This window comes from Pristiophorus japonicus, chromosome 3, assembly GCF_044704955.1.
Source record: "Pristiophorus japonicus isolate sPriJap1 chromosome 3, sPriJap1.hap1, whole genome shotgun sequence".
Lineage (NCBI taxonomy): Eukaryota > Metazoa > Chordata > Chondrichthyes > Pristiophoridae > Pristiophorus > Pristiophorus japonicus.
This window is the reverse complement of record NC_091979.1, coordinates 166063065-166079599: the sequence shown is the minus strand read 5'-3', so window position 1 is coordinate 166079599 and position 16535 is coordinate 166063065. Positions and strand designations below refer to the sequence as shown.

Below are 16535 nucleotides of genomic sequence, written 5' to 3'. Positions count from 1 at the left end.
GTGGCCTGACACCGCTTACCTCGTCGGCAGCGGGGCCGCCCGGCATCTCGCTGGGGGCGGGCCTTGCCCGAAGAGTCGGCGGCGGCAGCCCAGCATCTGCTGCGTGTGGGCCCCACCCGAAGTCCTCGGCAGGGCCTGGCTTCTTCGTCGGCCGTGGGGCCCGCCCGCCCAGCATCTCGCTTCTTCCCCCCGCCCCCCGTTCATCATCTCCCCCCCTTCTCTTCTCCCCCCCTCTTCTCTTTATCCCCTTCTCTTCCCCCCTTCCTCTCTTCTCCCCCCCCTCTTCTCACCCCCGCACCCTCTCTTCTCCCCCACCCCCTCTTCTCCCCAGTGCTACAGTAGGTGAGTAGAAATAATTTTTTATTTATGGAGTTATTTTTTTATTATTTTTTTAATTTTTTTTGATTGATTTATTGGTTGATTTATTGATTTATTTATCATTTATTATTGATGATGGCTCTTTATTTGTAAAAGTGAAGTGTTTAATGTTTGTAAACCCCCCTTCCCCTCCATCTCTCTATCCCTACGCCTGATTTCTAAGTACAGACAAGATTTTTCTGAGCGTACAAAAATCTACACTTACTCCATTCTAAGTTAGTTTGGAGTAAGTTTTCACTGCCGAAACTTGCAAAACAGGCGTAAGTGGCTGGACACGCCCCCTTTTGAAAAAAATTATCTGTTCTAAAATGGAACTATTCTAATTCACTAGAACTGGAGCAAACTAAATGCCGAGAATTGCAATTTCTAAGATGCTCCATTCTAAACTAGTTGCTCCAAAAAAATAGGAACTCAGGCCGAAACTTGAGCCCTTTATCCCCAGAAAGAGCCCGGTAACAAAGTGTGATTCATGCTCTTTAGTTGGACTGCCTCAGGCAAAGGACTGGTTTTTGGCACGAGGATTCAGCAAGCATTTTTCAGGTATTAGAGAAGGCAGTTTGCTGCCATCTCTCTCTCTCTCTCTCTCCTCTTCTACGCTTGCTTGCTTCGTTCGACGCATTCAAGGACCGAGCACTCCATCTGGGACGGAGAGAAGAAACCATCATCTACAAGCAAAGAGAGCCTCGCTATTTCGACTGGGAAGCTGATCTGGAGACTGGGACTTGGAAACTACAGATTGGTACGGAACCAGAAGATATGCCTCATCGGGTGAAGCAGCGACTAAGCCAAAGGGGTATCTGGTGAGCATTATCCCAGCCCACACATCCTTTAGACCAGCGCATAATGTGAAGGGATGTCGTGTGTCCCAACCAAGCCTTCAGGGTTTAGTGGGGAGGTTCTGCACAGATCACAGATGTGCGCACAGTCTTTTGGACAGATTAGGTGGTGTACTATTGAGCCAAGCAGGAGTGTTTTAGTCGTAGGTACTTTGCAATAGGGGCCTGTTCAGACGGACCAGTGTTGTGTGTTGTACTGTGTTTGTTTTACGCCACCAGGGTGTGTTTTACTAGAAGCAGGTGTGTGCTTTAACTTGAATAAAAGCATTGTGACAGTTGAGACCGAAAGATCTGTCTATAACTGAGTATTCTGTTCACTACTATAATTCCCAGGGGTCGAGAGCTGTTGTAAGGGGGATGATTCAAAACCATCAAGGGCAAAATCAATTACAGTTTCTTCTGAATTCCCTATTGGATTTCTTGGTGAATATCTTATATTGATGGCTTCTAGTTATGCTCTTCCCCACAAGTGGAAACATTCTCTCTGTATCCACTCTATCAAAACCTTTCATAATTTTAAAGACCTCTATTAGGTTACCCCTCAGCCTTCTTTTTTCAAGAGAAAAGAGACTCAGCCTATTCATCCTTTCCTGATATATACTCTCATATTTCTGGTATCATTTTTGTAAATCTTCTCTGCACCCTCTCCAGTGTCTCTATATCCTTTTTATAATATGGTGGCCAGAACTGTAAGCAATGCTCTAAGTGTGGTCTAACCAAGGTTCGATACAGGTTTAGCATAACTTCTCTACTTTCCAATTCTTTACCTCTAGAAATAAAACTAGTGCTTGGTTTGCTTTTTTTAATGCCTTGCTAACCTATGTCACAGCATTTAGTGATTTGTGTATTTGTACTTCAAGATTCCTTTGTTCCCCTATCCCACCTGGACTCGCACCCTCTAAGTAATACGTGACCTCCCTATTCTTCCCAACAAAATGTAATACCACACATTTACCTTGTTGAACTTAATTTACTTCTTCACTTTTCATATCCTTTTTACATATTGAGACACACTTAAAAATTAAAATCCTAGCAATTCTCTATTTTAATGTGAGTCTAGAACACTTGTACTGCAATCACCAATTACTGCTCTTTTGATCAATAACTCCAAACTTGACAATTAAAAAGGATCTAATCTCTGAATAGTTTATCGATAAATGTTGTATTTCACACTTTGCAACTTTTGAAAGCTAAATGTAGGATACAAACCTGGTCTTGACTTTTGCTCTTTTTGTCTCCATCACCACCTCCCCCTCCTTCTCCACCTCCGCCACCATAACCGCCATCTCCGCCTCTGCTGGCACTTGCATCCTCTGGTGCAGCTGCAAATGCACTGGATGATCCTCCTGGTGCTCCTCGCTGACTGACTGATTCTTTCTGCCATTTCTCATCGATATTATTCTCTTTATTTTCTTCAATTTTGTAATTCTTATTCACCGATGGAACCACTTCCAGCTGCAGCAGGCAATCAATGATGTTTAGCCCCACATCACATATACGAGAACTAATATCATGGTTAAGTACCACAAACAAAGCTTTTAGAATGACCTAAAAATGTAAAAAAAAGTCAATTTACAAATACAATACCAAGAATTGTTACAGTATACATATTTGAATAGTACAAATTATGTAAAGATCCTCATTTCAAAGTAAAGAAATCGCATAGCTGTTGATGATCCTTTGATAAATCTAAACAAATATATTTTGCTATCCAAGATAGCTCTGCATTAAAAACAAGACAAACATTTGGGGACAGGGTGTCCGCTAGTTTTGTGCCCAGATTCCAACGCAATCAGCCGAATCACTGCAAAAGATAGGGGGATTTAAAACTTAAGTGAGTTACCAAAAAGACATGCGCTCGTGTTTTCTGCTAGTTCAAGATTCAGTTCGCCTAAATCTGAGCCTGCCCTCAAAATTGCCCCTGTCCCTAGGTCGAAATTGCAAGATTGCCTGGTTTGGGAAGGCTCTTCAAATTGCGCTCATAACTTAAGCGCTAGCAGGCACATTTTTAAAGTTTCTCATATCAAAAATATTTAATTTACTAAGAAACTGACTAGTGTACACAAATGAAACTGTTTAACGGTTCAGTATAGTTCCTGCAAGTCATTTTCAGAGATTTCAAATCAGATTATTCACAGGTGGAGAACTGGCCACCCTTACTAAAAATGCTTTTTGGTGACAAACCCATTTTTTGTTGCATTAATAAAACTGTACCAGGTTACCTCTCTTAAATACATCAAGGAATACTCGTTAATGGAAAGAAAAAAAAAAACGATGATATTCTATTACGCTGCCTGATTTTGCTGGTTCAGCGAAGATTTTACGTTTCGATTATGCAAATGAATTTTAGTAGAAACTTGAACTGTAACCTAACCAGTGCAATTTCAACTGCATTTTGGAATGCAAGCGGAAATTCTATTGCGATTATTTTTCAGACCAATACAAATTTAAGTAATTTCTATGTTGGACATCTTGGGGAGTTAAAAGTTTAACAGTCAAACTTATTTGTTAAACAGGATGACATTGAAGTGTCATAAAAGGAATGCATTGTCAGGCTTTCCAAGATATAAATAGGATGACATTGAAGTGTTGTGAGGAGAATGGCTTGTCTTTTGAACTGTAAAGTGCTTGTGTAAGGGAATAAGTGTTAGTAATGACTTCACCCATGAATGGTTTAGTTTTAGGGTAATAAAACATGGGTAGGAAGTCCTTTTGCTAAAAGTAACAGTAGGTAAAGGAAGTTTGGTTTAAGGGAAGAGATTCTGAGGTAAACAATTGCAAACTGTTTACACAGATAGTCTGTTTCAGAGGATTTGGAAAATAGATACGTCATTTTGACATTTTCCTTAATTAAAATATGGTGTATAAAGGATCATGGTTTTCAAGTTTGTCAGAGTGCACTCGAAAGATACTTAAATTGAATATTCACTCTTTGTATACAGTATACAGTTAAAGACAGATCACCTTTACTGTGCATCAATAAAGTCTGTTCCGTATACTCCACGAAGTCTCGTGTTTACTCAAAACGTGATGTTGTGAACCAGAGGAGAACGGAGGTTGCTTAACATTCTTCATCATGGGTAATGGTCAAACATCTGTATTGTATCAGAGAACTAAGGATGGGTAGTTTGATCTGAGGAACAATCAGCCTACTGCACTTAACTCCATGGTGCATTGCAGGGAGAGTAAGGCATTACTATTTGATCATCTATTGTTTTGAGCTTTCACCTTATTTTCAGATCATATGCAGCTTGAATAATTATTGCAGAAGCTCAAGTCAAAGGGCTCTCCATTACTGCCGAGATACATCACATTACATGCTGGAAGGTTTTATATGGTACATGCCAATTGTCCTAGTCATTTTTTATGCACATCATTTAGCTAATCAGAAGAATGATTGGATTGCAAATAAACCATGGTACATATCATATGTGCCTACTGTACTCTTCTTGTAGGCCTTTAAATTAAACATTCTTTGTGTTTAAATGTACTACAGAGAATGTCCCATAGCTTGGAGTGTAATGAGATAGAAGCCAAGCCAAGGTAGCCTTGACAGAAATGGTGGTACAACTTGAATGAAATGAGGGAAGGATACGTAAAGCCCAATGAATAAATATTAACATCGATTGCAATTGAAAATAATTAGGAAGACAACATCCAGGCTTGGGCTGGTAAGTGGCAAGTAACATTTGCACACAAGTGCCAGGCAATGACCATAGAATCATAGAAACTTATGGCATAGAAGGAGGCCATTCGGTCCATCGTGTCTGACTGACAAAGAGCTATCCAACTTAATCCCACTTTCCAGCTCTTGGTCCGTAGCCATGTAGGTTATGGCACTTCATGTGTATCTCAAGTACTTTTTAAATGTGATTAGTGTTTCTGCCTCTACAGGCTCTTTCAAGCAGTAAGTTCCAGACCCTCACCACCCCGAGTGAAAAAAGTTCTCAACTCCCCTCTAATCTTTCTACCAATTACTTTAAATGTAGACATTGTAGTTGAAATATTAGATAAGATAAACATAGTGAGAGAGGAAATATTGAGGGGCTTAGCATCTTTGAAAGTAGATAAATCGCCAGATCTGGATGAATGTATCCCAAGTTGTTAAGAGAAGCAAGAGAGGAAATAGCGGAGGCTCTGACCATCATTTTCCAATCATCTCTGGCTGCATTTGTGAGAACTGGAGGATAGCTAACTTTGTACCAGCTGGTTATTGACCTCTCTGCTAAGGGAAATAAGTCCTTCCTATCCACTCTATCTAGGCCCCTCATAATTTTGTACACCTCAATTAAGTCTCTCATAAGCCTCCTCTGTTCCAAAAAAAAAAGCCCTAGCCTATCCAATGTTTCGTCATAACTAAAATTCTCCAGTCCTAGCAACATCCTCGTCAATCTTCTCTGTATCCTCATTAGTGCAATTACATCCTTCCTGTAATGTGGTGACCAGAACTGTACGCAGTACTCTTGCTGTGGCCTAACTAGTGTTTTATACAATTCAAGCATAACCTCCCTGTTCTTATAGTCTATACTTCAGCTAATAATGGCAAGTATTCCATATGCTTTCTTAACCACCTTATCTATCTGGCCTGTTACCTTCAGGGATTTGTGGACCTGCACTCCAAGGTTCCTTTGTTCCTCTACACTTCTCAGAGTCCTACCATTTAATGTGTATTCCCTTGTCTTATTAGCCCTCCCCAAATGCATTACCTCACACTTCTCCAGATTGAATTCCATTTGCCACTTTTCTGCCCACCTGACCAGTTCATTGATAACTTCCTCCAGTCAACAGCTTTCTTCCTCACTATCAACCACAACGCCAATTTTTGTATCATCTACAAACTTCTTAATCATGTCCCCTATATTGAAGTCCAAATCATTGATATATACCACAAAAAGCCAGGGACCTAGTACTGAGCCCTGCAGAATCCCACTGGAAAGAGCCTTCCAGTCACAAGAACACCCAATCGACCATTACCCTTTGCTTCTTGCCACTGAGACAATTTTGGATCCAACTTGCCACTTTCCCTTGGACTTTTACATTTCTAAGCAGTCTGCCATGTGGGACCTTGTCAAAAGCAATGCTAAAATTCATGTAGACTACATCAAACGCACTACCCTCACCAACCCTCCTTGTTACCTCCTCAAAAAATTTAATCAAGTTAGTCAGACACGGCCTTCCCTTAACAAAACAATGTTGACTGTTCTTGATGAATCCATGCCTTTCTAAATGACGATAAATACTGTACCTCAGAATTTTCTCCAATAATTTGTCCATCACCGAGGTTAGGCTGACGGGCCTGTAATTATTCGGTCTATCCTTTTCTCCCTTCTTAAATGGTACAAAGTTAGCTATCCTCCAGTCCTCTGGCATTACAAGTTCAGCCAGAGAGGATTGGAAAATGATGGTCAGAGCCTCCGCTATTTCCTCCCTTGCTTCTCTTAACAGCCTGGGATACATTCATCCGGGCTTGGTGATCTACTTTCAAAGATGCTAAGCCCCTCAATATTTCCTCTCGCACTATGTTTAGCTCATCTAATATTTCACACTTCTTCTCAACTACAATGTCTACATTGTCACTCTCTTTTGTGATCTTCAACAAGAGAGAATCTAACCACCTCTCATTGACAACACATGCCATTACCATCGTCCAATCCCCCACCATCAACATCCTCGGGGTCCCCATTGATCAGAAACCTAACTGCACCAGCCACATAAATGCTGTGATTACAAGAGCATGTCCAAAGGCTGGGTATTCTGTGGCAAGTGACTCACCTCCTTACTCCCCAAAGCCTTTCCAAGGCACAAGTCAGGAGTGTGATAGAATACCCTCCACAATACTCTACTTGCCTGGTAGAGTGCATTTCCAACAACACTCAAGAAACCCGACAGCATCCAGGACATAGCAGCTCACTTGATCGGTACTTTTAAACATTGACTCCCTCAACCACCAGCGCAACATTACTGAAGTGTATACCATCTACAAGATGCACTGTAGCAACTTACTAAGGCTTCTTTACCAGCATCTCCCAAACCTGCGACCTCGACCACCAAAAGGACAAGGCAGCAGGCACTTGGAAACACCACCACTTCCAAGTTCCCCTCCAAGTTGCACACCATCTCGACTTGGAAATATAATCACCGTTCCTTCATCGTCACCAGATCAAAATCCTGTAACTCCCTATCTAACAGCACTGTGGGAATATCTTCACCATACAAACAATAGCGGTTTAAGGCGGCAGCTCACCACCACCTTGTCAAGGGCAATTGGAGATGGGTAATAAATGCTGGACATGCCAACGACACCCATATCCCATGAATAAATTAATAAAAATTTTTAAAACACTCAAGAATTATTTAGATCATCACACCTGCCATATTGGCCATCATTAACAACATACAGCTGCATGTATGTTAGTAAAGGGAAATCTTTTGCTCCAGTTTAGTTTTAGCAGCAGCTGTTTGCGTGTCTATCAACTAGGTCTCACTGTGCTACATGTCATTGATTCGTGGTGACGGTCACATTGCAGTATTAATGATTGCTGTCAGTACTGAATGCCCGTCAACAAATAATTTGCAGCTGATTAGAATCCTCTGTAATTATAACATAATCTATAACCTGTAATCGGTGATGGTGTACAGATCTTGCAACTAGAATTTTCTTGTACCATATAAAAAAGCTTAAAACATCTATTAATGATATGAATAGCAGAAAAAAATATTTGGCTACATAATAGCAGTACTGCTTACCTCTCTATAAAATTTTCTGTTACGTATTTTGAAGCCTGCCCTTAATTTACATTAAGTATACATTGACTATAGCTGGTAATTTTGAGTGTAAAAAAGCAATTTAGAATATAGTTGCAGTTTGCTCTTGTTAATTGAAAATCAATTATCCAGTAGTACAAATTAAGCAATTTTAATAAAACAGCACAGGAGGCATTTTCTGTATGATTTCAATTTGAATTAACAAAGAAGTTGATGTAAGCAATGTCAAGTTAAGAGTAGACTGTAGATGATCAGAAATTAGCTACCATTGCTTTAAATATCACTTTGGTTTGAATGATTGAAATTTTAAATCATTGTAATCTAAATTGTTCAGATCTCATTGCACTTCCCAAAGCCATATTACATTGTTTTATGATAAAAATTTACCCCTAGATCAAGCATCCCATTTTCCTTGATAAAATTGTTAGTTCCTTCCATGTTTTCTGTTTCCTCAAGGCAGCTGTAGTTTATGCAGGAATCAGTCAGACTGCGGGGCAGGTTGGCACATGCCAGTGGTTCATGGGGCAGTTCAGGTATAGCCACTTGGTTACATAGTTTTCGCATGTGTTCACTGAAGAAATCGGAATATCCCACATTGAAGGAGGCCACTGTGGTATTGAAAGAGGCTACAGTGATTGTGGAAATCTGTGATCTCACTGCAAAATATAAAATTCGTTAAAAGATTTTTCTTCATGACTTTAAATTCAATTGTTAATATTTCAGACTTAAAACATAATATAACAACTCAGAATTTCCTGGAACAGCGCAAAGGGCAATGTATGCCACTAATTACGCCATTTTGTGCCCCGTTCTTTTCATGCAAATTTACTCCAAAGTGTTCTGGGAAGCCAATTTGAATAGACTACAGCCAGCATAATGGAAAATCAGGGATTTCAGAAGCAGCACAGCCAATGGTTTACCCCGTCTACATCAGTTAAGCAGGTCAATATTGGCATGACCTGAGTAATAGAATTCTGAATATCAAATCCTTTCATTTTGCTGAAATTGATCACGTGCAGAAAATTGTTTGATATATGGACACACTCGGTGACTCTATTCAGTTTCAGGAACATTACAGATGTTACAGTTACAGATTTTTTTTTACTATTTATTTAGAAGATGACATTAATAATTTAAGTTACCTACAAAGTCACAGATTAAACAAACCAGGGGCAAGATTGGACTTAATTTCACCCATTTCTTAGGAGCGAAAGAGGGACAAAAATGTTCAATTTCACAAGACTATGTCCCGCAGCTGAATCAAATTAATCCAGAGGAATCTGGTGAGCTGCTTCAGGAGGCTAGACAGGTGCCAGCTACTTGTCAGAATTGTTTAGATAAGGCACAAGTCCCAATTTCAGACAAGCCTCGGGGTTCTGGCTTCTGCCGCACACTAGGAGCGCACTGCAAACAGGCCTAACCTAATTTTTCCCCCAAGCTCGCTTTCATAATAGCATATGCAGGCATTTCAGTGCCTTACAACATGATATACACTTAACCTAACACACAATGATGAACAAGAAGTGTTTTCATGGATTTTAACTAAGAACTAAATATGTCAAGAAAGAGCAGAGAGTTTATTTTACTTTACTTAATTTACTTAATGTTGGAGTTCATTATTAAAGAAGCAGTAGCAGGACAGTTGGAAAAACATAATCTAGTCAGGCAGAGTCAGCATGGATTTATGAAGGGGAAGTCATGTTGGACAAATTTGCTGGAATTCTTTGAAGATGTAATGAACAGGGTGGATAAAGGGGAACCAGTGGATGTGGTGTATTTGGACTTCCACAAGATATTTGACAAGGTGCCACATAAAAGGTTACTGCACAAGATAAAAATTCACGGGGTTGGGGGGTAATATATTAGTATGGATAGAGGATTGGCTAACTAACAGAAAACATAGATGTCGGGATAAATGGTTCATTCTCGGGTTAGCAATCTGTAACTAGTGGGGTGTCGCAGGGATCAGTGCTGGGACCTCCAACTATACAATCTATATTAACGACTTGGATGAAGGGACCGAGTGTAACGTAGCCAAGTTTGCTGACGATACAAAGATAGGAGGAAAAGCAATGTGTGAGGAAGACACAACAAACCTGCAAAAGGACATAGACAGGCTAAGTGAGTGGGCAAAAATTTGGCAGATGGAGTATAATGTTGGAAAGTGTGAGGTTATGCACTTTGGCAGAAAAAGAATCGAAGAGCAAGTTATTATTTAAATGGAGAAAGATTGCAAAGTGCTGCAGTACAGCGGGACCTGGGGGTCCTAATGCATGAAACACAAAAGCTTAGTATGCAGGTACAGCAAGTAATCAGGAAGGCCAATGTAATCTTGGCCTTTATTGCAAAGGGAATGGAGTATAAAAGCAGGGAATTGGTGAGGCCACACCTGGAATACTGCATACAGTTTTGGTTTCCATATTTATGAAAGGATATACTTGCTTTGGAGGCAGTTCAGAGAAAGTTTACACTAGATTTCTCAGAGCAGCCACTTGGGCTGAAAAGTTATGGCACAGGTGAATGAATTTAAATTTTTGTGCTAAAAATAATTGATTAAGAACGTAAGAACATAAGAAATAGGGGCAGGAGTAGACCATTTGGCTCCTCGAGCCTGCTCCACCATTTAATAGGATCATGGACTCGGGTCCACTTCCCTGCCCGCTCCCCATAACCCCTTATCAGTTAAGAAACTGACTATCTCGGTCTTAAATTTATTCAATAACCCAGCTTCCAGAGATGAGGGGGTTGACTTATGAGGAAAGGTTGAGTAGGCTGGGCCTCTACTCATTGGAATTCAGAAGATTGACAGGTGATCTTATCGAAATGTATAAGATTATGAGGGGGCTTGACAAGGTGGATGCAGAGAGGATGTTTCCACTGACAGGGGAGACTAGAACTAGGGGGCATAATCTTAGAATAAGGGGCCACCCATTTAAAACTGAGATGAGGAGGAATTTCTTCTCTCAGAGGGTTGTAGATCTGTGGAATTCGTTGCCTCCGAGAGCTGTGTAAGCTGGGTCATTGAATAAATTTAAGACAGAGATAGACAGTTTCTTAACTAATAAAGGGTTATAGGGAGCGGGCAGGGAAGTGGACCCGAGTCCACGATCAGATCCGTCATAATCGTATTAAATGGCGGAGCAGGCTCGAGGGGCCAATTGGCCTACTCCTGCCCCTATTTCTTATGTTCTTAATCAATTATTTTTAACACAAAAATTTAAATTCATTCACCTGTGTCATAATTTTTCAGCCCAAGTGGCTGCACTGAGAAATCCAGGAAATACACGATCGCCATTGACTTGACTGGGGTTGGAGCTGTGATAATTAACTTTTCATGGGTTCGGCGAGTGCGTTGAGGGAGAGGTGCAAAAGTCCCAAGAAAGTATGGTGTGGTGTAAATAATGATGTAACTCACTTATGCCAAAATTTTATGGGATTTTTGCATTAGAAAACAAACCCAGTGCCATAGATGTAGCATTACAATGACACAAATCTCCAGAAAATTCTGGGCAATTTAATATGTTACAAATATGTAATACATAACAGTTCATAATGTTCCATTTAAAATTAGTAATGTTTTGTCTATTTTGTTCACCTTTAAGCTCCCACTAGGCCATGCACCATTCCCTAACAAAGAGGCAGACATGTGTCTTACTTACAAGTCTATGCCATTGTCACTCTTAAGGTGTTTCATGAACAGCCTGGGTTCACTCTGCCCTGTGGCTTCCTCAAATGGCACAGCTATGGTTAGCACCCATCAGTTAAGCACACCAGTGTACAGAATTGAGTTTCACCATTGCATGGTGCAGCAAGTTAGTACATCAATGAGGACAATAGGACATTTTGAATCTTGATTCATTCAAGTTGATGAAGCAACTAATTTTATCAATCTCATTTAAAAAGTGCATTTTTGTAAAATATATTTTAATATTTTTCCAAGTGAAACCATTTTGCACAATAAATTATAAAAAAGGGGTCAAATTTCCACTCGGTTGTGCTAGTTTCTTCGGCGCAATTCACCCAAAATTGGCGTAACCCATGCAAAAGATCATGGAATTTCAAGCACAAATTATATTCAGTGTAAATAAATGTTCTCTGATCTTTTGCACTAATTTAAAAAACATCACATTAGAAGTCAGCCCCCCACACAAAACTGGCACGTCCCAGGATTCATTCATCATCATTGCGTGTTTCCGCTAATTGCGCTCGTTTGCAGGCCTTAAAGGAGGTTCTAACAATTAAGCTGGTTCTTCTGGGTGCAAGGACTCCAAAAGACATGTTTTAAAGGCTTTTGAAAGTAATATTTTTCAATTTACTAAGAAACTGGCTCCTGTACGCCAATAACACTAGTAAATGATGCTGTATATATTTTAAAAGTCATTTTCAGTCATTTAAAATCGGATTACTCACAGGTGCAGGATTAAAATTTTTATTTTTTGTGATATGCTCATTGTCAGCTGTATTAATTAAACTGTGCCACGTTACCAGTCGCCGATTGTGCCCAAAGCAGAAACTCTACCCCAAGGTGTCTGCAACTTTAACCACCTTCTTACCTTCTTTAACTGTGTTATCTCCGTGACTGTTAGAGTGATCAGGTATGTCACTCAGCAAGGTGTGATGGGAATGGGAATGCTTAGCACTTATGCTTTCCATTTCTGTTGCTGTATCTGAACTCCCTCGTCGGGTGAATTTTCCTGTGAAAGAAGAATATTTTGTAAAAATGCATCCATAAAAATCCTGAGAAACAGTTTCACATGCCAGTGAAAATAAAAATATCACATATATAAAACTATATGCCATAGAGGGTTAACACTGGGTTCAACCTTATGATTCCATATTTGGTGAATTCTTTAACAGAGTTAAGTCTTGAAATTACACTTAATGATTTTATAATAAATTAATTCATTCGCTATTAAATTATTTTTTCTAAACAAGCTAATGCCTCTGTTAAATTAGCAGACAAGGCAATTTAATGACCCAATAAAGCATTATTATACAAATATTTGCTGTGTCATTTCAAGGCTTTAGAATATTGTGGGGAGACACCAAGCACAGCTCAAGCACTTTCCAAAGGCAGGAAAGGGAAACTGAAGGGTTAGTTAATTGGTGTTCCTACGCACCTGGTGTTGGTTTAGTACTGATTTGGTGAAAGGTATGGGAGCAAGTTGTTTAAGAACATAACAACATAAGAAATAGGAGCTGGAGTAGGCCATACAGCCTCTCAAGCCTGCTCCGTCATTCAATAAGATCATGGCTGATCATTGATCTGAATTCCACTTTCCCGCCCGATCTTCATATCCTTTGATTCCTCGAGACTCCAAAAATATATCTATCTCAGCCGTGAACATATTCAGAGACTCAACAACCACAGCCCTCTGGGGCAGAGAATTCCAAAGATTCACAACCCTCTGAGTGAAGAAATTCCTCCTCATCTCTGTCTTAAATGGCCTACCCCTTATTCGGAGACCATGCTCCCTAGTTCTAGACACTCCAGCCAGGGGAAACAATCTCTCAGCATCTACCCTGTCAATCCCCTTCAGAATCTTGTATGGTTCAATGAGATCACCCCTCATTCTTCCTCATCCCAGTGAACCTCCGTTGCACTGCTTCCAAGGCAAGTACATCCTTCCTTAGATAAGGAGACAAAAACTGTGCACAGTACTCCAGGTGTGGTCTCACCAAGACCCTGTACAATTGTAGCAAGACTCCCTTACTCTTAAAGTCCAATCCCCTTGCAATAAAGGACAACATGCCATTTGCCTTCCTTATTGCTTGCTGTATCTGCATGCTAGCTTTCTGTGTTTCTTGCACAAGGACACCCAAATCTCTCTGAACACCAACATTTAAAAGTTTCTTACCATTTAGAAAATATTCTGTTTTTCTATTCTTCCCACCATTTCCCATCTGCCACCTTACTGCCCACTCACTTAGTCTATCTATATCCCTTTGTAGATGTTTTGCATTCTCCTCACAGTTTACTGTCATACCTAGCTTTGTATTGTCAGCAAACTTGGATACATTATACTCAGTCCCTTCATCTAGGTCATTAATATAGATTATAAATAGCTGAGTCCCCACCACTGATCCTTGAAGCAACCCAATAGTTATAGCCTGCCAACCTGAAAAAGACCCATCTATCCCTATTCTGTTTTCTGTCTGTTAACCAATCCTCTTTCCATGCTAACACATGACTCCAATCCCATGAGCTCTTATCTTGTCATTTCTTTTATGTGGCACCTTATTGAATGCCTTTTGGAAATCCAAACATACTACATCCACTGGTTCCCCTTTATCTACCCTGCTAGTTACATCCTCAAAAAACTCTAATAAATTTGTCAAACACGATTTTCCTTTCATAAAACCATGTTGACTCTGCCTAATCATGTTCTAAGTGCCCTGATACCACTTCCTTAACAATGGATTTTAGCATTTTCCCGACTATTGATGTCAGGCTAACTGGCCTGTAGTCCGCTGTTTTCTCTCACCCTCCTTTCTTGAATAGAGGTGTTACATTTGCTACCTTCCAATCCGCTGGGACCATTCCAGAATCTAGAGAATTTTGAAAGATCAAAGCCAATGCATCCACTATCTCTGCAGCCACCTCTTTTAGAGGATGTAGACCGTCAGGGTCCAGGGGATTCGTCGGCTTTTAGTCCCATTAGTTTCTCTCGTACTTTTTCTCACCTTATATGAATTATATTAAGTTCCTTACCCTCATTAGACCCTTGGTTCCCCACCATTTTAGATATGTTTTTGCATCTTCTACTGTGAAGACAGATACAAAATATTTATTTAACGTTTCTGCCATTTCCTTATTCCCCATAATAATTTCTCCTGCCTCATCCTCTAAGGGACCAATGTTTACTTTTGCTATTCTCTTCCTTTTTACACACTTGTAGAAGCTCTTACAATTGGTTTTTATATTTCTTGCTAGTTTTCTCTCAGTCTATTTATTCTCTCTCTATAAATTTTTTGGTCATTCTTTGCTGGTTTCTGAAACTCTTCCAATCCTCAGATTTACTACTATTCTTCGCAACATTATAAGCTTCTTCTTTCAATCTAATGCTATCCTTAACTTCTTTAGTTAGCCACGATGGATCATTTTCCTGTGGAGTTTTTGTTTCTCAATGGAATGTATTTTATTGAGAATTATGAAATATTTCTTTAAATGCTAGCCACTGCTTATCTACTGCCATACCGTTTAATCTCTTTTTCCAATCTACCATAGCCAACTCGCCCTTCATACCTATGTAATTGGCTTCATTTAAGTTTAAGACTCTAGTTTCGGACTTGGGCAAATCACTCTCAAACGTAATGTGAAATTCTATCGTATTGTGATCACTCTGCCCCCGAGGATCCTTTACGATGAGACTGCTAATTAACCCAATACAAGATCTAAAATAGCCTGTTCCCTGGTTGGTTCCATGATGTATTGTTCTAAGAAACTGTCCCGAATACATTCCATGAACTCGTCCTCCAGACTACCTTTGGCAATTTAATTTGTACAGTCGTTATGAAGATTAAAGTCGTACATGATTATTGCATTACCTTTGTTACAAGCTCCTACTATTTTTTGATTAATATTTTGTCCAGCAGTATAGCTACTGTTAGGGGGCCTATATTCTACTCCTTGTTGTTCCTTATCTCCACTCATGCTTATTTTATTTCCTGATCTTCTGAGCCAAGATCCTTTCCCTCTACTGTCCTTATGTCATCCTGTATTATCAGGGATAACCCCTCCTCCCCCCCGCTTTACTATTCTGCTTGTCTTTTCGAAATGTCAAGTACCCTGGAATATTTAGTTCCCAACCTTGGTCACCTTGCAACCACATCTCTGTAATGGTTATTAGATCAAACCCATTTATCTCTATTTGTGCCACTAGTTCATCTATCTTATAATGAATGCTCTGTGCATTAAGATAAAAAGCCTTTAATTACATTTTTTTACCATTATTCCCTGCTTTGACCTTATTCTCTGCTGCACTGCTACCATTAAACTCTCTGTCCCTTCCTGTCACTCTTCTTATTTTTACCTAAATCGCTACACTGCTCTATTGCATTGACCTTTCTCTTTAGATATCTAAATTCCCCTTCACCTGACCTACCCCCCCTATTTTTTTCGTTTCAAGCCCTATCTACAGCCTTAATTATTTGATTCGCCAGGATGCTGATCCCAGCCCAGTTTAAGTGGAGCCCGTCCCGATGGAACGGCTCCCTCTTTCCCCAATACTGGTGCCAGTGCCCCATGAATTGAAACCCCTTCCTCCCACACCATTCTTTGAGCCACACATTTAACTCTCAGATCTGCTTGACCCTCTGCCAATTTGCGCGTGGCTCAGGTAGTAATCCAGAGATTATTATCCTGGAGGTTCTGCTTATTCATTTAGACCCTAGCTCCTCAAACTCCTTCAACAGAATCTCATTCTTAGTTCTACCTATGTCATTGGTTCCTATATGGACCACGACAACTGGATCCTCCCCCTTTCACTCCTTCTCCAGCCGGAAGATGTCCTTAACCCTGGCAACAGGCAGGCAACACAACCTCCGGAACTCCCT

At 40.1% G+C, this 16535-nt stretch overlaps 1 protein-coding gene across 8 annotated transcripts in view; it reads right to left on the bottom strand.

Moving 5' to 3' along the window:
• LOC139260001 (protein unc-80 homolog) overlaps positions 1-16535 on the bottom strand; it is a 501022-nt gene that overhangs the window by 383311 nt on the left and 101176 nt on the right. For 7 of the 8 annotated variants that reach the window (XM_070876044.1, XM_070876038.1, XM_070876039.1 and 4 more), the window contains exons 11-13: positions 12533-12673; positions 8367-8635; positions 2424-2762 (exon numbers count right to left, since the gene is read on the bottom strand). In XM_070876044.1, the coding sequence (XP_070732145.1) occupies positions 2424-2762; positions 8367-8635; positions 12533-12673 (749 nt within the window). Of the gene's footprint in view, positions 1-2423; positions 2763-8366; positions 8636-12532; positions 12674-14691; positions 14739-16535 lie in introns of those variants that run through there. The other variant, XM_070876043.1, reaches the window with a different exon arrangement.